At 37.7% G+C, this 24,761-nt stretch overlaps 1 protein-coding gene across 1 annotated transcript in view; it reads left to right on the top strand.

Moving 5' to 3' along the window:
* Positions 1-1,927: 1,927 nt before the first annotated feature.
* Positions 1,928-24,761, top strand: part of nalcn (sodium leak channel, non-selective) — a 144,115-nt gene continuing 121,281 nt past the window's right edge. The window contains exons 1-8 of the mRNA XM_066686611.1: positions 1,928-1,990; positions 2,884-3,055; positions 8,928-9,021; positions 10,593-10,733; positions 12,425-12,607; positions 15,299-15,382; positions 15,503-15,642; positions 17,030-17,158. Coding sequence (XP_066542708.1) covers positions 8,995-9,021; positions 10,593-10,733; positions 12,425-12,607; positions 15,299-15,382; positions 15,503-15,642; positions 17,030-17,158 — 704 coding nt within the window. The 5' untranslated portion in view covers positions 1,928-1,990; positions 2,884-3,055; positions 8,928-8,994. The remainder of the gene's footprint in view (positions 1,991-2,883; positions 3,056-8,927; positions 9,022-10,592; positions 10,734-12,424; positions 12,608-15,298; positions 15,383-15,502; positions 15,643-17,029; positions 17,159-24,761) is intronic.

Here is a 24,761-nt window from a genome sequence, read left to right as displayed (position 1 = left end):
GAATTTATAAATAAATCAAATATACAAAATAGTATGCTCTTCAAGTTTAAGCTAGTTTTCCAGATATTATTTGCAGAATGTTGTGATGTTGTTTTTATTTGGTAATTAAAATACCAAACCTGAAGTAAACTTGTGAGGTATCTGCAACATTCTGTTATCCAGTGAGACCCCAGTGGATGATGATATCAAATTATAAGTGAAAGAACTTTTCAGCATGAAAAAAACTATGGTGGTAACAAAAAACAAAATGAATTCAAGTCATTTTGAAACGTTTCATCCAATTATCATGACATTTTTGATCAGTGTAAAGACCACTAGTGGATTCCAATGATTTGGGGGGTGGGACAAGTAAAAAGTTGACATATTATACACTTTTTTCATAAATTAAGTTCAGTTCCCTTCCCATCATATACATAGATCCCTTGGGTCTAAATAAAATAACTGTGAAATGCTGTGGTCAAATTAACACAAGGATCAAACACCACAGCACAATTTTAATCCTGTCTAAACAACTCTGTTCAAAACAACCAGTTTCCGCACCTGTTGAGAATGAACTTATGTTTACATAAAACACATGGTGTCCAGCAGTGAATAGCAGAAACTCTTTTAGCCATTTTCTCTGTGTTGTCATTCTTCTCCATTCATGTTTTTACCATGTTTAATCAGCACACATTCTTCCACACACTGTGTGTTTGTGTTGCTCTATTTAACCTCACCTTTGCACGTGTTTCTCGCATAAAATTGGGTCTAGTGCTGTGATTGGACTATTTTAAAACACCTGTCTAAATAAGATGCAGTATAAAATCAGAACAGCTCTTTTAAAATCAAACAAATAAAACCTTACAGCACTCTTTTGTTTTACAATTTCTTATGCAAATGCATATTTTTTTCATGTCTCTTTAAAATAGAATAAAAAGAAGACATTGTCAGATGCCAATGATATACACCAATCTACCATAACATTTTGCAGAATTGACTTCTATTGACTGCTATTGAGTCAGTCCTGTTTGATCTGCTGTGATCTATCAAGGCATGACTTGGACTTGTTTTTCCAGTACATTCCACTAATGCTCCGTTTGATTGAGATCTGGTGAATATGAAAGGTCAGGTCAATATCTTGAACAATTTGTAATGTTTTTCAAGGCATTCCTGAATATTACTTGCATTGTGGAAGTGTGCATTATGTTGCACTGTGTTCTGACCCTTTTTGTCAATTTATGTTTTTCATCAGTTTTTGCTGCAGTAGTTCTTCCCTTTGCACCTGTGAGCCTTGGGCACCCATGACCCTGTCACTAGCTCACCAATTCTGCATTCTTGAATTAGTAGATACTAAACCCACATGCTCTGACCTAAAAATATTGTCATCACAATTTGGCTCTTGTCAAATCTGTTCAGATCATTAGCTTGTCCTTTTCCACTGCTTCTAACACACCACCTTCAACAAATGACCCCTTACTTAATATATCCTACTAGCCCAGACCCACTAACCCATTACCCTGGAGTTGTGTGAGAGCAACACTTATTTACTTATTTTCACTTATTTTTTTAACGAAAGGCACATTTGCATATCAGTCAATAATGTGCTTGGAGGGGGTGAAGGACAGCAAGAAGTCATTCATGTTTTGGACCGAACTGTTAGACAGTGCTTTCCATCTTCATGAAAACATCAATTGAGGAACAATGTTTTGCAACAGTGGTATTCATCTAGTTGAGTTCAAAATCTGCCCACAGCAGTTTAGCTCCACCCAATGATGAGAAAGTCAATAGAATGTTTCAGCCTGGACAGCTTTTTGAATGAGGCATAAAACAGGGCAGCCAAATGTGCTGAGATGATTTACATTCACTGATTGGCCAAAGCATTTATATAACCTACTTGTTTCTACACACTTCATCAATTTTAGTAGCTCCACATCTGTTGCTCTGCATACTTTTTTGACATCATCTCACATTGTTCTAGTATCAAGACTGAAACAAGAACACAGCAGAACAGGTATTGTTTGAGTGGTAGAATAGACACTGGTGATGGTGTGTTTATGTGTGTTTTGCTGGTATGGATGGATCAGACACTGCTGGAGCTTTGAAATATGTCAGTATCACTGCTTGACTGAGTATAGTCCATCAACCAAAAATATCCAGCCAACAATGTCCTGTGGGCAGTGTCCTTTGATCACTGAGATCTATAAAATGACTAAAACAAACTGTGCTGCAAATGTGTTTGTCAAAAATGAGCCAAGTCTGGCAAAGTTTGTGATATTAACATCAGTCGAAATTATACAAAAATGTATTTATAAACGGCTTAGAAAACATTTGTACCCCTCCATTAAGGGTGTTTTTACATTTTATTATTTTTATTTTTATTAATGTCTGTGTGTTTTTAATATGTTAGAATGGGTATTATGCACACAATAAGCTGTTAAACCATTGGCTGAACGTTTTTGTTTTTGAAACCGCAATGGTCAAAATACAGTCTCAAAAACACAAATTTAGACAGTCAAGGTTTCATATGTCACAAATTTAAGAAACCAATCCTGTCAATGTGTTGGGCGGGGCTGGCAGGCTCTAGGCGAATGGTACGTGGTGGTAGAGGTGGGGACTAGTTGCATATTCATATATGTGTATGTCTTAAATTAAGTTAATGAATTACATCTAAGCTGCTTAGGGCATTATTGGATTTTTTTTGCTGTGGAGATTTCTTTAAAATCTGTACATTTTATGAGCTGAGTTTTTTAGGGGTTTAATGGATGGCCAGAAACTTCTGTAACTAAATATTTACATGAAAAACTGCAGCAAAAAATGCAGCTTAAAGAAAAATGCATTTATATAGGGTAAAATGCTTGAAACTACAAACAAATCAAAGCTTAATGTAGTCTTCCCTGTGCACAGAGTGCGTGGATGAAGGCCTGTGTCTGTGCAGTAGAGGACACACACAGGCACTGGTCTCCGCTGCAGTAACGTTAGCCCTCGCCGCTGCTATCGCTTTAACCGGAGCTTCATCACACCGCCGAGCAACAGGATACACGGACCTAGCGGAGACCGTCACCAAAAACACCCGCTGGTGAGTCTTTCGACGTTACTGCGAGTGGTTTATTCGCGGAAAGCCGCTAATGTTCTTAACCGCTGACCAACAAGGACGAGCTGACGGCGTTCATTCAGCTGTTGACATATACAGCAGGAAGTACATTAGCAGAGCGGCGGCTACACAGACCAGGCCACGGTCCAAAACAAACATTACTACGACGGTGTCAGGGGCGTTTGTCGCGCTTGAAACACATTTCTGACCTGTATTTAAGCACTTAATGTTTCGAAATGGGTTCATTTTATTTGTTTTGTCGTATTTTCTTCGTTTTTTTTTCGCTCCCATCCCCCGAGCTTGTGGCAGCTCTCCTCTGTTACCATAGTAACCGCGACGAGGCTGAGCAGAGGCAGGATTAAATCTGTTTATACATGTTTCCTCAGCTACTAGATTTAATATCATTAATATGAGTGTTATATTGGCTAGACATACTTTAAAACGTGTGATATAGATTGTATGCGTATATTTGGCTGACTTATGAACACCTGTGTGGTAGTAGACTAGTAGGGCTGAATGATTTGTTGCAAGTGTCATGTTGGGAATATCTGATTAGCTGATACTGTGTTTATAATATATACTGCGATTATTTTCTATAAATAAAAATCCAGGGCTCTGAGCTCAACAAGTCAGAATGTCCTTTTGGTTTAGCCTGAGGTTTGAGTGAATGTGCCAGGTTGCTGTGGCGGTGTAACACACATGGTTTCTTGGTTAATTGTGGCCTTTAAAAAGGCAGCTCACAAGCTGTGTTATTAAGTTAATCTAGGACAACATTGTTGACAGGAGACCATGCTTAAAAATAGCAGCTGTGTGCCTAATACTTCTGCATTTGTGGAAAATGCAGATGGGGCCTAATTATAGGTTTAAGGACTTGGTAACATCAGGGGGACCCAGGTAACAAGTAATGTTTGGCCCAAATGTAGCACATCTGCAGTTTTGTTATGGGCCACATTTGGCATTGAATGATGGCATTGACTCAGGGTGAATCTGGCTGCTTCATGTCAGTCACAGGTCCACCTTATATGGGCCTAGGTTTTACTGCTTTTATATAATGTTTAAGTATTACTTTAAATCTGTTTGTCTAGCTAGCTACTTATCTCTCCACTTACTTACTGTCACACAGATCCATTCATCCATATCCATTTATCTATCATATCTATCTAATTATGAATCTAATTATATATCTGTCTTTCACTTTCCTACCTAGCAAAGTGTAGCGCAGGAATTCATGCTGGTGTATGCTGTTATTTAATTTTTTGGTGAGCATGCATGTCCTGTTGTAGAGGAACTTACTCAGAACTCTTCCCGCTCATGGTATTAAAGTAAAAAAACAACAACAACAAAAAAAAAAAATACATGCATGAACTAAAAGTTGCATTGTTGAAAGATCTTACATGAAATGTCTATAAATATTCTACCGCATTCCTGATGGCTTAGAACATAGAAAAAAATAAATAAATAATAAAAACCACGTAAAAATCCTTTCATGACAAATAAGCACATCCAGGCCGTTGTAAGAAAAAGTAGCAACCATGTCGACTACACATTTGTCATTTGGTAGAAGGTAGAAAGGGCTTGACACACACAGATGAATGGGAAACCAGATAGCTTTCTTCATACTTCTTTTTTTTTGTATTACCTTAAATGTGAATGCTATGGTTTATGATGTCATTAATGTGTCAAAATATTACTTTTGCTATATGTGAGCTTAAACACTGTGGGCTGAATTGACATAAGTCATAAGATTAGCAACCTCACCAAAAAAATCCACATCAACCTAGGCAGTTTAAGTAGCAGTTCTTATTTTGTAATAGCTTTTAAATTAGTGTTGAATAGCTGGTTTACTTTTGAACAGTCCATTTTTTTAATTTAATTTTTTAAGTTTGTTTATCAACATTCAGCGTTGTTGCTAGGTTATATGAATTTTGCAGAGTGATACCGGAAGAGTTTCAGTCAGAGTGCCATTATAGTGTTATATCAGCCAATTACATTGCAGGGTTGGAACTAACTGTAGTATAATTATATTTTGTAAATTTTAAAATAAAAGAATTTCATGATCACAAGACATTCCAAAAATGTTGGGGAAACCCCTGTTACATCACGTTTCCATTTAATTACACATTTGGTTTGGAAAATGTCAATTCAATTTATTGAAGTTTTACAAGTGGAATTTTTGCCCATTGTTTGATACAAGACTCCAACTGTTCAAATGTGCATGGTCCCTGTTGTCTGATTCCCATCTGGCATTGTCTTGCTGGAATAAACATGGGCTTCCCAGGAAAATACATTGCCTTAATGGTAAAATATCTCTCTTAAATCCCAGTATACCTCTCCAAATCAAAGATACTTTCACACACATGCAAGCCACTCATGCCATGGGGAATAATGCAGGGTGGTCACAGCAAGGCAAATGAAAGAGGTCAGTAAGCCACAGCAAAATCTCTCCTTCCTGGCTATTCTGCGACAATTTCTGAGAGCCGGAACTAGAATGTGAGGTACATGCCACTTTCTTAATGCTTCATCAAGAGAATTAACAAATCACAGTTTCAGTTGTAATTAATTCATTTATGTATGCTCTGGTTTGTAAATTACACCTTTTAACCAATTGAACTGCTCATTCTTTGATTGTGTGTTCTGAGAAGAGTTTATTAGAGTCTTGGTATGGATGTCCTCTTAATTTATCCCCTACTGAAGAATGGGAAGACTGATTTTAAATATAAATGTTTTTTATATGTATTTTTGTATGGATCAGACTAATGGCACTGATGAGAAATGATATGTTCTCCTGTTGTTTTTCCTCATTTTTTACATGCAAATAATTATTGCACTCTTTACATATTTAAAACAGTTTGATGCTAGTATGGTAAGCAGTTGATACCCACAGCTATCATTAATATGCCCGGTGATTGCATCCTGCCTCTGGCATAAAGGTCCTTTCTCAAGAAGTGAAACTAATTGCAGTTCTCGACAACATGCTCCCACATTATAGCACGTTCACCCTATAATTTAGTTTTCGCTCGTCCTCAGATCTCTACCAACATATACTAAGTGTAGCAATTAAAGCCTATTTTGTGGATTGCCTTTGACAATATAGAGCTTTTTGAGTTGGTTGGTCTTAGATGATAAAATGGTGGTCTAAGATTAAAACAATGTCCTAGTTTGCTTTGGAAATTACACTTGGATTACCTGGAATTACCAGCACCATGTACCAGACATTGCATGGCCCTTAAAGCACTAATATAATTGCTACAACTTAATGGTCAAGCTTATGGAGTTTGTGATTTAACGCCCACATATTGTACATTGGTATTCATGAAGTGCTGAGTGTTCTGAGCAAAGTAATGTGTTTACATACTTTCTGTATTCAGGATATTAGAGACACTTCCATACTATGTTTTTGCACAATCACAATGTATTATCTGTTTAATGTGGTGTTATGAAAACCTAACATAAGCATATATATGTATTGAGGCCAGTGAAGTATGTAAAATTAGACCTAGTCATTAAGAGCTTGGTGTTTTTGGTTGAGAGCACAGCTATATGCAAGTTATGGTAGATAATTTGTTTGATTTTAGAATTAAATATAACTTTTTTTGAGGTTGTCTTTGAGGTTACTTTGTGAGTTAACACTATGTCGGAGACAGCATTATTACTCTGTAGTAGTAAATTGTACTCTGTACTCTGACTATTACTCTGTAGTAAATTGAAAAATGAAACCAAATATTATAACACATTTATCTTTCTGAATCATAACTACAGTGCTTGCAATGATGTGTGGGAGTATAGGGCACAACCTAAAATATTCAAAGGTGTACTATTGAAGATTTTGAGAACAGAGGTCTTCCTAGCATCTTAGAGCAAATCATAAACGGTTATTCAGCAACATCCTTCTCTTCAGCCTCGCCCTCTCTCCTGCTCAACCACACCTCATAGCTGAAAACAAATGCTCAAAGTGTTTCATGTCAACTGAGATTGAAACATTCACAATGAACTCCGTAATCTGTTTGGATACAAAGTGTTGGATGTGTTGGTCTAAAGCAAGTGCAGTGACAGGCGAATGAGAGCTCTGCACCAGCATGTGTGAGCACAGTGCATAGGCACAAGAGAACTCTCCACATCTTCCTGAATGGTATCTAAGCCTCACTTTTAACACAGTGAATGGTTTAAACACCCTGAATTGTAAATGAACAACACGAGTGAATATAAAAGTTTAATTTAGAGCTTCTTTTAAGATAGAATGTGAAATATGAAAAATAAACTTGATTATAAGGTTCTAACTCCAGGCTCATGTGTTAAAGAATTGTGTAACTACAACAGCATTTAAGGTGGAACATGAAAATCCGCTCTCCCAGTCTGCCAGATGCCACACAGCAGTGAGGGAAGCAGGAATTTACCTGACGAAGGGAATTGGACAAGAGAAATCAATATTTCCCATCACTCACCATTAGCTGGAAGAGGATTCACTGACCTGGGAGTGCGCTTCTAGGAAAATAACTGTGAGTTCACAGTCCTGTTGCAGCCTTAGTGTTCTCCATATCGGCAAAGTCAGTCCAGTGATGATTCTTGTCTTGTATCACTCTTGTGTTAGTGGCTGCTTTTCTCAGTGGAGGAAAATTGAATTGTTGTATAGTCCTGAATATTTGGTAGTGGAATATTTGTGAATATTTGTGGGCTGTGGCGGTCCTGTTGGGAGGGCAAAACAAACGCAGTTGGCACTAAGACAGAAGGGTGAAAAAAAGCGTTAAAAGTTGTTAATCCTATTTGTAATATTCTGAGAAAAATATTCAGATCAATATGGAAGAACCCTACAAAATAAAGTCAGCGTGAGCACCTTTGTGAATAGAACCACTAATGTTCCACTGTGAGCTCCATGTGTGAAATGACCACTCTGGAAAATCTGCAGACATGATACTATGGGGTTTCACTGGAGTTCATATGTGAAAATGGCTGACGTTACAAATGAAAACTCCGTTTTAAACTGGAGCAACTGGAAATACAACAGCTGGCCCCCACAGGCAAGGTCACTTAAAACATCGAGCAGCAAGTTGTAATTTTAAACTTACAATTGTAAAGTTGGTGCAAGTGTTGAGGAGGTGTGTTTAATTCACTGCTTCCTCTAGACTAGTGGGCCCCAATATTTTCTGCAGTGCCTCCCGTTTGTAGATAAAAATATTTTCAAGACCCCCATGTCAACAAAGGCATGCAAGACTTTTACTTACAAACTTTAGTGGAATTTAAATTAATTTAAATGTTAATTCATACAAGACTGCACCTTCTTATTTACCTTGCTACACCCACCCTGCATTAGCATTGCAGAAACACTTTGTAAGTTATTGTTCTAGACAAATCTGGATTCATGCAGAGGTTGGTGATGTGACAAAAACCCATACTTGAATAACAGTATTGTTACTTAAGTAAAATTATGGCTCTAGTGTATATATAGCTTGAGAAGACTAACAACAACAACAAAAATCTAGCTGCTCAGAACTTATAGAACTGTAGTGAAACTTCTTGGTACATTTAGCATCTATCAGAACAGGAACTAAAAGTTTGTACTTTATATGAACTGAATGTTTTTACTGTATTCATCTGTTTGATGCACTCTTTGTCTAAAATAAAATTAAAAACCTCAGAATTCAGAAACCAATTACGGGCAAGTACAGACACCAAATAATGAATGTATTAAAACTCATAATAAATTTATTAAACATGTAGAGACTCTTAATGCAGCAAAAGGGGACCAAAAACCCTGTTAATATATATGATTTCAGAAAAAAACAACCTGGTGTTTACATATGTTTTGGCTTATAGTACATATGTGTAATGTCTGTGACTCTGTACAAATTATGTCTTATAGATTATCCAGAGACAACTCTACTGGCCAATAATCTTTCACGCTGGTGTCTGCACTCTATGTCCTGGGGATGAATGCACCAATGAGGAGCCTGACCGTGAGTCACATGATCCAGCATTCCCATCTGTCCAGAACACCCCATTTCGCATATATGCCTTGTCTGATGTGGTGGACATTATACGTCGATATAATCGTATTGTACACGTTGGTACACACCATATATGCCATGTTGACTAACTGTTGTGTGTTATTTACAGGGTATGCCTGATCGCATGTTATGTGCAGTGCTGGAGCAATTTCAGCTTTACTTTTCCCGTTGGTATGTGCGCTTTGTTTCAGTTAGTGAGTGTGTGATATCCATGTATATTATTGTTTACTGTGAGAATGGCCCTTACTTCGTATTATTATGCAGCCTCAGTACTGATTGGCTGTAGGTGTTTTATTTTATTTTATTTTTTTTTTATTAGTGAAGATCAAGCATGATCTTTGCGGTAGGTAAGTCTGGTATATTTGTGTGAAGTGGACAGTGTTCTGTGTTCTCCATGTGCTTGATTGTGTTCCACAGCCATGCAACAAAACAACACATACTGTCTGGTGCAGACCCATGTTCTTATGTTGTATTGCACAATTGCAGTGGAGAGAGATCTCAGAATCCAGCTTTCTGTTTGCATGTCAGTGTAGGCATACCTGTATATGGCTTTGTTTTTCAGGTTGTGGATCATTTGTAACATTTACCGTATCTACACAAGATCATAAAACGTACTGTCACAGCTATTTGCTAAATTATTCACATCTTTAGACTTGCTGAATATGATTATTCAGACTAATATGTAGTTTATAATAGGGTTGGGCGGTGTGACAGGAATACTGTGTACCGCAATATTTTAAAATGTGGACGGTATCTGAAAATGAAGGTGGTAATTATATGGTGTGTGGAGTGTCAGATTTCAGTTGTGTCTTAAGACTAAGGACGGATATTTTATTCATGTGTGTTTAAGAGTGTCAGAGGGAGTGGGTGCTGTGGGAACTCACTGACAGGTGATTTCACACCCTGAAAACGGGTGGAGAAAAAAACATAAGCCCTGTTGTCCACCACAGCTTCAGGAAGCTGAAATCAGACATATTTAGATGACACTTCACTCGACTTTATACTCACAGGTATGAGGCTTTATTCTCTATGTGTGTTTTGAGCCTCAGTTCTCTGGAAACCATCTATTCTGGTGTGCTAAACCACAAGTGCCTTTTAGCTGGCCAGCTATGCTTCTAAACAGTGTAGAACCTTATTTAGCTTATTTTGGTTTTGTTCCTTCAGGACCTCTCGCTGAAATTTGCTCTCTCAGAAACTTCGTCGACACATGTCAGTGTGCACTGTCGCACAGTACAGAGCTGAATTACAGAGCACTGAAAAGCCATCACTCAACTCACACTCACTGATATGAGGCTCACGCAGCTCCCCCACGGTAATAACATATACCAGGTTTATATTTTGAGAGATTATGACGGTATAAAAAAATCTGGATACCGCCCATCCCTAGTTTATAAAGTAGATACACAGAAGGTATTACTTTTCATAATGAGAGCATACGATCTCAACTGATGGTAATAGCTTAGCTTGGTGTAAATTGCCTTTCGAGTCAGTTTTGGTTGCTGTGTGGCTTTGTCTTTCAGATTCACTCCCTTTATAGCACGGCTAGTCCCAGCATGCTGAAGAGGAAGCAAAGCTCGCGCGTCGAAGCGCAACCTATGACTGATTTTGGGCCTGATGAAACACTCACTGACAGTGCCGACATCCTCTGGATCAACAAACCAGTGAGTTGTTTAAACAAGCCTGTGTCATATCTGCCATTTCCAACCTTAAAATTGACAGAACACAGAAATACTTTGTTTAATAGTCACAGATGGCTGATGTCTCATTTATAAATGGAGGTGGTGTTCTTCTTTTTTAGCTTGTAATAGCCCTACTGCTGGCAGGCCAAACACAATAAAATATCAGTTGCAAGGAAAGGAAGCTCATTTATATTTAGTAGCTCATATATATATGCACATTTGTGAACATTTGGGACACTGTAAATGCAATGTAAATAAAACAGAATGCAATCATGTACATTTATTTTAAATTCTATATATAATTAGAAACAGTACAAAGACAATAGTTCAAATGTTGAAACAGAGAACGTTTTTGAAAAATATGTGTCTATGTTTAATTTGATATTGGCAAACCATTCCAAAAAAATTGGGAACAAAAACTGGTAAAGTTTTGTAATTCTACTATCACCACCACCCAACAGGAATTTGGAATCATACAAGTCAAAATTTGAAATTCATTTTTGGAAATCATTGATGTTGCATTCTCCAGGCTGAAGAGGAGTGTTATTAGCTTGTTATATTTGGGCATTTTTGCACATTGAAGGCACCATTAATGCTGACTGATTATGCAGGTTTGGAGCAACTACTGCCATCCAGGCAGTGTCTTTTTCTGGGAGGGCCTTACTTATTTCCGTAAGACAAGGCCAATCTACTTTCTGCGTAGTTTACAACAGTATGACTGCTTAATAAAAGAGTCCAGGTGCCAAATCAATCCAGACTTATCATCCATCCATTATCTGTAACCACTTATCCAATTTAGGGTCGCGGGGGGTCCAGAGCCTACCTGGAATCATCGGGCGCAAGGTGAGAATACACCCTGGAGGGGACGCCAGTCCTTCACAGGGCAACAGACACACACACATTCACTCACGGACACTTTCGAGTCGCCGCGGAGGAAACCCACGCGGACACGGGGAGAACACACCAACTCCTCAAAGACAGTCACCCGGAGCAGGAATCGAACCCACAACCTCCAGGCGCCTGGAGCTGTGTGACTGCGACACTACCTGCTGCGCCACCGTGCCGCCCCAGACTTATCATCTATTTAAAAACCACTGGTGTACTATGAAATGGGGAAACACTGATGGAAATCCTGAAAAACTGAAATCACTAGCAAGAATGGAAAAACATGTCACATTTAGAGCTACAGCAGATGGTCTCCTCAGTTCCCAAACCTTTACAGTGACTTGTTTACAGAATAGGTGATACAACACAGTGGTGAACATGCCTTCGTCTTTTCTCAGTGTCTGACTTTGTATTGTGTAATACAATACAGGGTATAAATGATTTGCAAATTTTTATTTACATTTCGTCTCATGTTTTTTGGAAATGGGATTTGTATTAAATGTACTATGCCTTTTCTCTTCATTTTAACACAATACCTGCTGTGCACAATGCTGCATTTATTTATTTTATTTATTTTAACATATTTTAATTTGCTGGGACATATTTCAGAGTTAATCACATTATTGGGGAAAAGGAAGGGTGATTAAATTCTAATTAATTGGTTTGATTATATTGTGATGTAATACATGTTAGAATTGGGGAAAGAAGCAGAATTTAAACTACAGCAATTTTCTCTCTCTCTCTCTCTCTCTCTCTCTCTCTCTCTCTCTCTCTCTCTCTCTCCCCAGTGGGTTCACTCATTGTTGCGGGCCTGTGCCATAATCAGTGTGATCTCTGTGTGCATGAACACACCCAAAACATTCGAGCACTACCCACCCCTGCAGTATGTTACCTTTACGCTGGACACGCTGCTCATGTTCCTCTACACAGCTGAGATGATTGCCAAGATGCACATCAGGGGCATCATCAAGGTAACAAAACTGGCTGGTGGTGACATGATGGTCAATGGGAGGGAAAAAAAAACAACAACAACAAATTTTATTAAAGCAAACAAACAAGCAGCTGACTGATGAAAGACACCTAATTACTGCTAAGGAAAGTGTGGGCATTTTAAATGGCAGCTGAAGGATAACAAGCAGACAGAGAAACAATGTGAATCACTTAGTGCTTGTCTTTTTGTCTTCCTTGAATTTGAGAGAGTTCAGGGTGATCAGTTAAACCTAAACCTTTATCTCTCTTTAGTAGTGACAATGCATAATCTTTAATTTTGCACGTTTTCTTGGTCAACGCAGTGCTTAATGTGGTGAATCAATGTTGGATGGGTACTTTGGGTGTCTGAATCTTAAAGTCTTTGCCTGAGCTTAGAAAGAGGAAAGTATCCCTCAAACACATCTAAACTGCAAATAATCTATGATAAGTCAAACGGAGCATTTTGTTATGGGCAAATTAACTGCAATATAGAGAATAATATGTCAGTAAATTAATAATTATCTTTGAACAAACAGAAACCAAACATTGACATGAACCACATTGACCAGAGATATACTGTCTAGGTCCTCAGTAGAAGGGGGAGGGGAAAAAACTGTCTTAGTCTGAATGAAAGGAATCAGTATCCTCCCTTGTCTCATTGTTTTAATGCCCCTTCCATTGTTCTGTTTTGCTTACAGATGAGGTTAATTTTATAACACACAGTGTTCAGTTAACTTAAATTAAAATTGAAAGTGGCTTTAATAATAACTTCACTGTATGGAGTTAATATCCTTAAATCAGTATTGTGGATTTTAAAATTTATTTTGCATATTCAAATGAAACAGGGTTTGCATGTCAGCAATCACATCAGTTCTAAATTGTGGTTTGGGGTTTGATTTATTTCTGTTTTTATTTCCACTTGATAAAGAGCATTACGCACATCCAGATTTAGTGTGCAATCTGATTTATTGCAGCGCCATGATATAGACTTTGAATTTTTAAGGGATTGCTTGGTAGGGTCTCCAGGGGGAAGGCACTCAACACCAAGGTGTCTGCTTATCTATTGGACGAAAAGCCAATGAAGCATGAACACAGGCTGCACTCAGACAAACAAATGGGTACATACTGCATAGGTGATCATTGTAAGTCTATATCTGATTGTGTGAAAAAGACTCATATTTCAGACAAAGTTGAGGTATCTTTATGATATATCTCTTGTTTCTGAAATGTAGATAAAAATCAATATCAATTAATTTAGGCTACCTAGTTTTTACTGAAGTATGCATGTGAAGCTTTTTTTTGTGTTATTACTCTGCTATTGCCCAAATTGTTAGTACATGGCTGGGTTGGCTAATTCAGGCAATGATTTTAATTAGGGATGCACCGAAATCACTTTTTCCCTTCTGATACTGATATTTCATGTTCAAGTATCTACCAATACATAGTACAGATGCCAACTCTATCTATCTTAATTACTAGATAGGTGCCCATAAATCCAGATATTTATATTGCTATACAGATTTTTTTGTTAAAGCAGTGTTCTGTATCACTAATAATATATAATAATCTTGAATGAACAACATTTTCTTATTATTAACTGCACATTAAAAATGTTAAAATTTCAGAGGCGCGAAAAAATAAATATTTTCACAGTACAGTAGCCTAACTGAACAGCTTTTTACACTGAGGATATGTCACGACTGTGAAATGCACTTTAAGGACTGCTGCTGACCTGTGTTTCTTTGTGGTTGCTTGAATGAAGTCAGTGTCCTTTAACGTGCCTTAAACTAGGGTTACACTACACGACTTTTAGTCCGATTCTAAATATTTTTGCCTCGAAATCGCGTTTCAGACCAGTCGCTGCATATCAAACGTTTGATTTTTTCGTACCCGACTTTGGACGTAGTCACGCAGTGTGAGCTCCACCAGCTTTAGGCTGAACGAGTCCCTTCAACAGCCAATGAGAACAGAGCACAGAAAGTAAACACAGGCGTGTGCAGTGGAGCGCTACAGCGAAAGACGGATTAAACGGTAAAACTATGAAAAACTCTAATATATTACATAGTGCTGGATGACCATGCCCCCAAATAATGAGTATTACCCGTAGGAGAATATAGTGAGTCACAAAACACGCTGTTACAGCCTTTATTCCAACTTTATTCTAATTTTCCTTTTCACCTTTAATGACGCAACACTGGCGCGCGCTCCCGCAGTTTTTTATTTGTGAATGTACACAAACAGCAACACAGGCAATAAGTGCAGAGACGTGTATTTATCTATGTCTCATAGGAGACGCGAGTTGTATGTTTTGTTGGGGAGTTTGGGGTTGTGTATTGTGTTAAAATCGACAAAAACTGTTGTGTAGCGTGAAATATCCAGTCTGTTTACAATGTGCTCTGACTTAAATATGAGCTGCATCTAGCGGCGTACATGGGCGTTCGTATCTGCTTCATGGTGTGGTGTACACAGTACACAAAGTTATAAGTATATTTTGTACATTTTGTGCATTTTTAAAGTAAATTGTAAAGTAACTTCCTCTCACTTTCAGCTCACTAGGGTGGACACCTGCATGGACTGAATTTAGCTACCTCTTTTTTTCCCACTTGCTCTGGCCTTTCATTAGCCCTGCTGCACAGCTGCTTCTCACCTGTGGACTCTCATTAAAATCTACTCCATGTTGTCTCTGTTTGCAGGGAGATAACTCTTACGTTAAGGACCGCTGGTGCATGTTTGATGGCTTCATGGTGGTTTTCCTCTGGGTCTCTCTTGTGCTCCAGGTACAAGAATTAAGAGTTCATCTCCTAATAACTTCTTAGTGTAGTGTTTTATATATCTTAAATTAAAAAGTGCACCACATGCTGATTCACACCATCCGCCTTTCTTTGAATTCTTTGTAGGTCTTTGAAATAGCCAAGATTGTGGACCAGATGTCTCCATGCAGAATGCTACGCATACCAAGGGCCCTCATAATGATCCGAGCCTTTCGGATCTATTTCAGATTTGAGCTACCACGCACTCGCATAACCAATATTCTGAAGTAAGTGTTTCTCTATTCTGAACTTATCATATCAAACAAATCTTTAAAATTTCAGTAGACACAGATAATTGAAAATGCTGCTACAAATGGTTAAAACCAAGAGCCCATCACTCCCCTTTTAAGGTTGTTACACTTACAGTTAGTAACAGAATGGATTTTAAGTCACCGAATAACTTAAATATATGCAAATGCTAGGCTTGGGTGATATGCAAAATATATTATATATTCAAAATTAATATTTTATTTATTAGAAAATAATATACATGCACGGTTAGCATTTTAGCATACACAAATTCACAAGAAAATAATTCAATAGACCTATGTACATTTAATTATCTTGCCCAGCTAATGAAAAAATGTACCAATCAAAAAATAGTAACCTAATACCATAAAATATTAATAATATTATTATTATTATTAATAATAATAATAATAATAATAATAATAATAATAATAATAATATAGACATATTATTATAAGTCTGTATGCTGTTTTATAAACGCATTCTTAGAACATAAATGTCTCTTCAGTTCTGTGAGCAGGCTCTGCTCAAGAGTATAAAAACCCTACATTTAGCGAGATTTAAACAAATGCACATTTCATGAGCAAAGAAAATTCATGACAATTTTTTGCTTACTAGATAAAAATGAACAGATATCATGTTAAATTCTTCTGTCAGGAGACTTTTGGCTACATACATTGAACTCACAATCACTCCAAAGACATTATTTAGCATGCAGCATTGCATTGTGACTGTCACTTAATATCAGGTGTCAGGTGATTGAGTCCTTAAAAGGGCTCGTTTTTTCTCACTACACACAATTCAAGATGCTGTAGAATGCTTTAGGTGACTGGCTGTTTGCATGTCACTCGAAACACTCTCCATTATGAAGGGTTCTGATAGGCTGTTTAAGGACCAGGGTAGGTGCATTCATAAAGCCAAACGCTGTGTATACCTTATGTGCTTTCATGGTAGCTTGCATTTAATTGTTACCCAAACAATTGAACATTCTGTCTGTTTTCTTTTGGTTTCTGCTGGACATTGGGCATAAATGGGACACATGGGGGACTTTTTAATTTTGGGGGGATTATTTTAGGGATTTTATGGTGGTGGCGGTGTTGTGTGTTTGAGTATGTATGCATGTTTGGACTTGGTGTGTTGTGAGATGTGTTGCTGTTTGGCATCTCAAATTGTCGTCAATATTAGTACTTTTTTATGCCAATAAATAAAGCTTGGTGAGTTCCATAACACTTGGTTGTATTACATTCAGTCAGTGACACTGACATAGTTTGTAGTGCTGAGAATATTTCACAACACTACAAATACTCTGTGGAGGTTCTCTTTGGCCATGTTTGTTAAAAATATAAATTCCTTTGTCAATTCTAGGCGATCAGGAGAACAGATATGGAGCGTGTCCATATTTTTGCTCTTTTTCCTGCTTCTCTATGGAATTCTGGGTGTGCAGATGTTTGGCCCCTTCAATTTCCATTGTGTCACCAATGAGACAGAGAAAGGGTGAGTATTCACAAGCATCATAAACAGCTGTTTAGATGATTTGCTTATATAAGTTGCCATCTCTGGTGCAGAAAATTACATTTTAGTGATAATTGCTGTCTGCTATTTCTCTGTAAACACTTAAGGGCCCACTGCAGTGAACATGCTTTTTTTTTGACAAACAAAAGGGATTGCAGGCACTGCACCACCTACACACATCTGTCCTCATAAACACAGACCTCATCAGCTGCTGTATTTATCATCATTTTCCTGACACAGCAGATTCAAGGAAACTTCAGTAGACAAATTATACATTGTAATCTACAATATTTTATATGAGTCTCAGTGTGGAGTATCTAAGTAGACAAAGTAAACTTCAGTTGCTGTTTTTATTACAGCAACAGTAACAATATTGTCATGGTGTGAATAGAGTTTACCTGAACATGAAAGTCACATGAATGCAAAGTGAACATGAAAATGAGATGAAGTTTCAGTTTTTGATGCAGTGGGAGGAACAGTGGTAGCATATTTCAACATCCTTTGTGTGTCGACCCATAGGTACTAGTAATGAAGGCTGAAATGTAGTTACTTGTAAACTATATGCACTTTTGACACCTACTGGAGGCGCAACACTGAGCTTGGAGACCTTCTTGATGAATTAATGAGTAGCATGTTAACAAAAGCAACAGCTAAGTGGAAAAGTCTCCATCGTAAGAAGAATCTATGAACCATGAGACTGAGAGGCAGGGAAGTTCCTAGACTACTTGTTGTACTGTGCACATACAGAGTTTAGAGGGGCACAGCTGAACCACTCTGTTCACCAGTCAGTCATAGGGGCACACCTGTGCATCCAGTAAAAATAGCCAGTAAATCAAATCAAATCAAATCAAATTTATTTATATAGCGCTTTTCACAACTGATGTTGTCACAAAGCAGCTTCACAGAATTCCAGTAAGACAAGATTTGACATGAAATGTAAAGACAAATGTAAAACCCTCAAGTGAGCAAGCCAGGGGCGACAGTGGCAAGGAAAAACTCCCCCAGCTGAGGAAGAAACCTTGGGAGGAACCAAGGCTCACAAGGGGTGACCCATCCTCCTCTGGTCAATCTACTGGTGATGATAGTTAGTGGTCCATGAGAACTTCAGTGTAGGGACAGCTTCAAGGCACTTGGTGGTTGCTGGAGCGTGGGCAGCTGGTCTGAAGCGTGGAGGAGGATCTCGACAGTCATCCATCAGTGTCCAGACAGACAGGTGGGCAGTCGTTTACTCGGAAAGATGTAAAGGGATGGAATTAGTTTTGAACTGTTTTGTGTTTGTAAAGTAGAAAATATGAAAATTTCCAGAGTGTGGCTAATGACTCCGGCAGATCTGACTATGACAGCATTAACTAAAAGGAGAGAACCAGAAGGACACACAGACACGGGAGCATCCTGAAACACTGGCATCCCTCCGCTCCACCGTCAACAAACCTGAGTGATCGCGAGAAGCGGCGGGACGACAGCACCAGCGTCTCAGTATACTATAATTCCCTGTGTCCATGGACCCCCCGGATCTGCCGCCTTTATCTATGGGGGAGCATTAGCTACCAAATGATAAACTAAACAAATGAGTTTTTAGCCTACATTTGAAGATTGCGACTGTGTCTGAGTCCCGAACATTTTTTGGAAGATCATTCCAGAGTTGGGGGGCTTTATAAGAAAAGGCTCTTCCCCCAGCTGAGGCCTTCTGAATTCTGGGAACATTTAAAAATCCAGTATTCTGTGATCTGAGTGAACGTGGAGGCTCATAATAGGAAATTGTATCTTGAAGATATTCAGGAGCAAGCCCATGTAGAGCTTTATATGTTAATAACAAAATTTTGTAGTCAATGCGGAATTTAACAGGCAGCCAATGAAGTGATGATAAAACTGGGCTGATATGTTCAAATTTTCTAGTTTTAGTGAGGACCCTAGCTGCAGCATTTTGAACTAGTTGAAGTTTTCTTAAATTGCTGCTGGTGCATCCTGACAGTAGTGCGTTACAGTAGTCAAGCCTTGAAGTAATAAAGGCATGTACTAATGTTTCTGCGTCCTGGAGGGATAAGGCATTTCTAATCTTAGCAATATTGCGAAGATGTAAAAAAGCTGTCCTAGTGATACTACCTATGTGTTGATCAAATGATAAATCCGGGTCAATTATGACACCAAGATTTTTTGCTGCTGAACCAGGTTTAACTGGAAAGTTAGCTAGATCTAAAATTAAATCTGATAATTTATTTCTTGTCACTTTTGGACCCAAAAGCAGGACCTCTGTTTTGTTGCTGTTTAGAAGGAGGAAGTTACGCAACATCCAGCCTTTCACGTCTTTTACACAGTCCTCTATTTTCTTTAATCTGTGTTTGTCATCGGGCTTGGCTGAAATATACAATTGTGTGTCGTCTGCGTAACAGTGAAAGTTAATGTCATGGTTTCTTATAACTGTGCCTAGCGGTAACATGTATAATGTAAATAATAATGGTCCTAAAATAGAGCCTTGTGGAATTCCAAATCTTACTTTAGAATAATTTGAATTTAGATTGTTTACTTTTACGAATTGATAACGTTCCGTTAAGTAAGATTTGAACCATAATAGGGCTGTCCCTGTGATTCCAACCATGTTTTCTAACCTTTCTATGAGAATATTGTGGTCTATTGTATCGAAGGCTGCGCTTAGGTCAAGAAGCACCAACAGGGATACGTGGCCTTGATCAGAGGCAAGAAGAAGATCATTTGTTATCTTGACTAGAGCTGTCTCTGTACTATGATGTTGCCTGAATCCAGATTGGAATTTTTCATATATATGATTCTTATGTAGATATGAACTAAGTTGTTGGGCCACAGCTCTTTCTAAGATCTTAGACAGAAATGGCAAATTAGAAATAGGCCTGTAATTAGACAGTGTACTAGCATCAAAATTTGGTTTCTTGATCATAGGTTTAATAACTGCTAGTTTAAAAGCTTTGGGTACATGGCCCAGACTAAGCGATGAGTTTACTATAGTTAAAAGAGGATCAATAATAGCTGGTAGTACTTCTTTGAGCAACTTTGTGGGAATTGCGTCAAGTGTGCAAGTTGTACAGTTTGCGGAGGTGATAATCTTCTCTAGTTCTAATTGTGGGAGTGGGTAAAAGGTTTCAAGTCTTTCTTTTACAGTTATATTATGTTTTATTTCATTCACATCAGGTGGCAGCCAGGATGGATTTGATCCTGTGGCTAGAGTTTGTTGTCTAATATTCTCAATTTTATTATTAAAAAAGTCCATAAAATCTTTACTGGTGAGAGTTGCTGGAATTAGTTGTTCAGAACCTGCTTGATTTTTTGTAATTCTAGAAAACACACTAAACAGTGCTCTCGGATTATTTTTATTATTGGAGATCAGCGAGGCCAGATATGCTGAGCGAGCTTTAGTGAGGGCATTTCTATACTCTATAAGGCTGTCCTTCCAGGCAGAATGAAACACTTCAAGCTTGGTTGATCGCCATTTCCGCTCTAGTTTTCGTAATGTTTGTTTTAAAGTACGGGTCTTATCGTTATACCATGGTGCGAGCTTTTTCTGTCTTATACTTTTATGTTTAAGTGGTGCTACCTTTTCTAAAGTAGATCGACAGGTATTTTCTAGGTAGTCAGTTAGTACATCTAGGTCCATTGGGTCTGATGGAGTTGGAACTGGGGTCGATAGTTCTGGTAGGTTTTCTATAAATTGTAGGGCGGTAGATGGTTTTATTATACGCCTTGTAGAATAGCGAGGGTTCTTACATATATTATGGATAAAACGTAGCTCATATGAAATTAAGTAATGATCGGAGATTGCTGAGGATTGCGGTAAGATATTAATTTTGTCAATGTTAAGACCTAGTGTCAGAACTAAGTCTAAAGTGTGGCTGCAGTAGTGTGTAGGCCCTGTTACATTTTGAGTAATACCAATAGAGTCTAAGATTGAGGTAAATGCCTTTTTTAGTGGGTCACTTTCCTTCTCGAAATGGATATTGAAATCTCCTACAATTATAACTTTATGATTGCACACCGCTAGGTTTGTAGCAAAATCGCTGAATTCTTTCAGAAATTCTAAGTAAGGCCCTGGTGGTCTGTAAATGTTGCATAATAAAAATGCGTCCTTTTTTGTGACCGGATTTGTAATAATAGTGGAGAGAACCTCAAAAGAAGAAAAGGTGTCACATTGTTTAAGACTAATTTCTAGGGTATAAATCACTAAATAGTTGAAGTGATTTAATGTTAAAGTGGGCTTTACTCTGCCATGGATGAGAAATGAAGTACAAATTAACTCTAAAGAAACTTTAATTCATTCAATTCATTTTATTTATGTGAATTTTCCTGAAAATATATTATACATCTCCTTAGTTTTGCAACATTTACCAAACATTCGTCTGCATTTTATTTTTCTGATATACTCTTGCGGTTCACTGAAAATGTGAGATATTTGTGTTACTTACCTTCTGCAGTTCCTAATTTAATATGACATTGACTAGAACATAACCATGCAGAAATGCCAGTCTTTAAATGTTTATTTTGGGTGATGTTAGATGCTCTTTTTTTCTGGGGGCAGGGAATGACAGATTGTTTGCTTTAGTGGTGTAATATGTCATTTATATTGTAGGAAATATTGTTAAGTGGCTATAACAAAATTCTCAGTGTGAGAGATCACTATCTTGTCTGTAGCATGGCTGACTTTATTTTAAATATTTATAAATCTGATTTGCTCTCTGCAAAAATAAATAAACAGACTCTGACGGAAAGTGATTGCTGCTTAAGCATTTGGTGAGATGCTTGTAGTGAACTGATGCAGTGTTCTGTAGTTTTGCTCAGCTGCTCAGGATAAAATTTACTTTTTCCCACCATGAATTTATTGGGGCAGGTGCCTCTTTATTTTATTTTATTTTTGATTTATTTACGGGTGGCACGGTTGTGCAGCAGGTAGTGTCGCAGTCACACTGCTCCAGAGACTTGGAGGTTGTGGGTTGGAGTCCCGCTCTGGGTGACTGTCTGTGAGGAGTTGGTGTGTTCTCCCTGTGTCTGCGTGGGTTTCCTCCGGGTGCTCCGGTTTCCTACCACAGTCCAAAAAAAAACACATGTTGGTAGGTGGATTGGCGACTCAAAAGTGTCCGTAGGTATGAGTGTGTGACTGAATGTGTGTGTGTCTTTCGCCCTGTGAAGGACTGGCGCCCCCTCCAGGGTGTGTTCCTGCCTTGCGCCCAATGATTCCAGGTAGGCTCCGGACCCACTGCAACCCTGAATTGGATTTTTTTTAATGTTTATTTAGCTGTGATATAAGGTTACATTTGAACTAGAACCCATGTAACCGTGACAGACTCCACAGAATAATGTGGTAAATTGTGATTAACCATTTGACAGCACAAGGCCTGGATGGCAGCTGTAAAGCCACTGCCATTTCTAAAGTGAACTTCATTTGTTAGAAAGCCCAAGTCAGATGTATCACAGTGTCAACACATGGGAAATCTAGTGGGTAAAAGCTGTATATGTACTTCTTTTTTCAGAGCACAAGCCTGTTTAATATTCACATGTAGATTAGAGGTTTGTCAGTGCCAGCTGTGAAACAAAGAGCTTTAGCCATCAATGTTAAGGAGTGTAGTGCTGGATAATCATAATAATTAGCGTTTCCTGCACTGACTGGGGATTTTGTGCAGGCACTCATCAATCCCTCGACTTTTTGGCCTCAATCTGTCTAACCTGTCTCTCTGACCGACAAGTGTTCTGTGGCCCTAGAGATCTCCTACTTACCATGCTTTTATTTTTCTCCTATCAAAACAAGGGGGAAAAAAACCTTACATTTTTATCAGTTGTTTTTAAAGGGTGTAATTTGGAGAAGAACAATGTCAGAAAATACACAGTATCTCCTTTTCTTGGGAAGTAGAATTAATATATATATATATATATATTCATTATTGATGCTTGTGTCTAGCCTATTCAAGTCCTTGGCAACAAGTCACAGGGATTTGATGGGGATAGTACGTGAAATGGAATTGGGAGGGCTGGCCCTGTACAGGGTTCTTTTTCTTTTAATGGAGATGAATACTTTGGACATGATGACAAAATCATATTTATTTTCTATTCCCTCTATTATGTGTTAGATTACTCCCCATGACCTTGACAGTCACACGCTGGCAAATATTCCAGGCCAGGATCTTTTTGGAATTACTGTTCCGTTCCCTGCAGTGACAGGTGGCAATGATAACGTGATCCATGTGTTCTGTGAGATTATTTGGTTAATACTTTTGCTCTTAAATATATTCATAGCATATTGAGAACCAGAGACCTATTTTTTACTTTCGATTCTGAAACCAAGGTAAAATTGTGAAATGTCAAAGATCTGCTTTAAATATGTTTTCATAAATAAATACATTTCATCAGTATTGTTTTTTGGTTGTTGTTTGTTTGTTTTTTATTTTTTATTTTATTTTATTTTTTTTTGTTTTTCCATCAAGGGATATTTATCACAGAGAGAATCTTCATGTTAACATTCAGTGGGGCAATCTGCTAGCCTATAATTAGAGCTATTTTGATTCAGTTCTGTGCTACTGATTGGCCTCTGTGATACTGCAATAAATTATCTGCACTCATTTCAGATCCCTTAATAAACTATTTGAAAGAATGTCTGGCTAGCCAATTTGATAGCATTTATTTTCATTAGAGAAATCAAGTGGCTCCTCAAGTAACACCTGTGGCCCAAATGGGATAACTGGCCCACACTGTATAAATTTAGGAGCAGGGGTGCGTGTGTGTTTCTCATATTATTTATAGTTTCATTTTAGGTTTTTAATTTTATGTTCATATATTTTAAAACATATATCATATTTTTGATTACTAGGTGTCATACTTTTGTTACTGATGCAGCACACAAGCTAGCACTGCTGTTAAATATATAAGAAAATTAGCAATAACACAACTAGCAAGCTTTGTATTGTATTTGCTTTGCCAGTGGTATATTTTCACACACACTGCCACTTTACAGACAAATTCCATTAAAAATCCTAGATACATACTATTTTGATCTCTTTTTCACAGTGTACTACAGAAAATCTAATAAATATCCACTATTTGTAATGAAATGTGCAAGTACCTATTGTTCTAATATTGCCCACTATAAGCTTAACATTGTTTTCCACAGTAACCAAAAGTATCACATTTCCCAACTCCCATCAATTTGAATTAGGTTAGCAATGGTACTCCAAATGAGTGTTTTCTGTGACTGTCATGTTGAAAATATTGATGTTTACCACAGGGAATAATATTGAATAAAAAAAAAATAATCATATATAATATATCTATATATTCATTTCACCTATACAGAAAGCTTCTTAGACCCACAGTTGCTAATATGGGCATGACACACAATTACAGAATAATACACAACATCACTGGTACATTTTTGATGATTGTGTCATGATGTGTGAAAATTTTATTTGCATTTTATTTGCTAGATACTGACCAATCATGACAAACTGGGGGGAATGTTTCAGTCCTACCCTGTGATGTCTGTCTTGTTCTCTGAATTCTGTATTCTGTTGTCCTGTAGTGTCTGTTAAAATATTTATTTTGTTAATTTCACATGCTGTTGTGTCATAATACG

This window comes from Hoplias malabaricus, chromosome 12, assembly GCF_029633855.1.
Source record: "Hoplias malabaricus isolate fHopMal1 chromosome 12, fHopMal1.hap1, whole genome shotgun sequence".
NCBI classification, from domain to species: domain Eukaryota; kingdom Metazoa; phylum Chordata; class Actinopteri; order Characiformes; family Erythrinidae; genus Hoplias; species Hoplias malabaricus.
The sequence above is the reverse complement of the archived record's forward strand: the minus strand, read 5'-3'. Positions and strand labels throughout refer to the sequence as shown.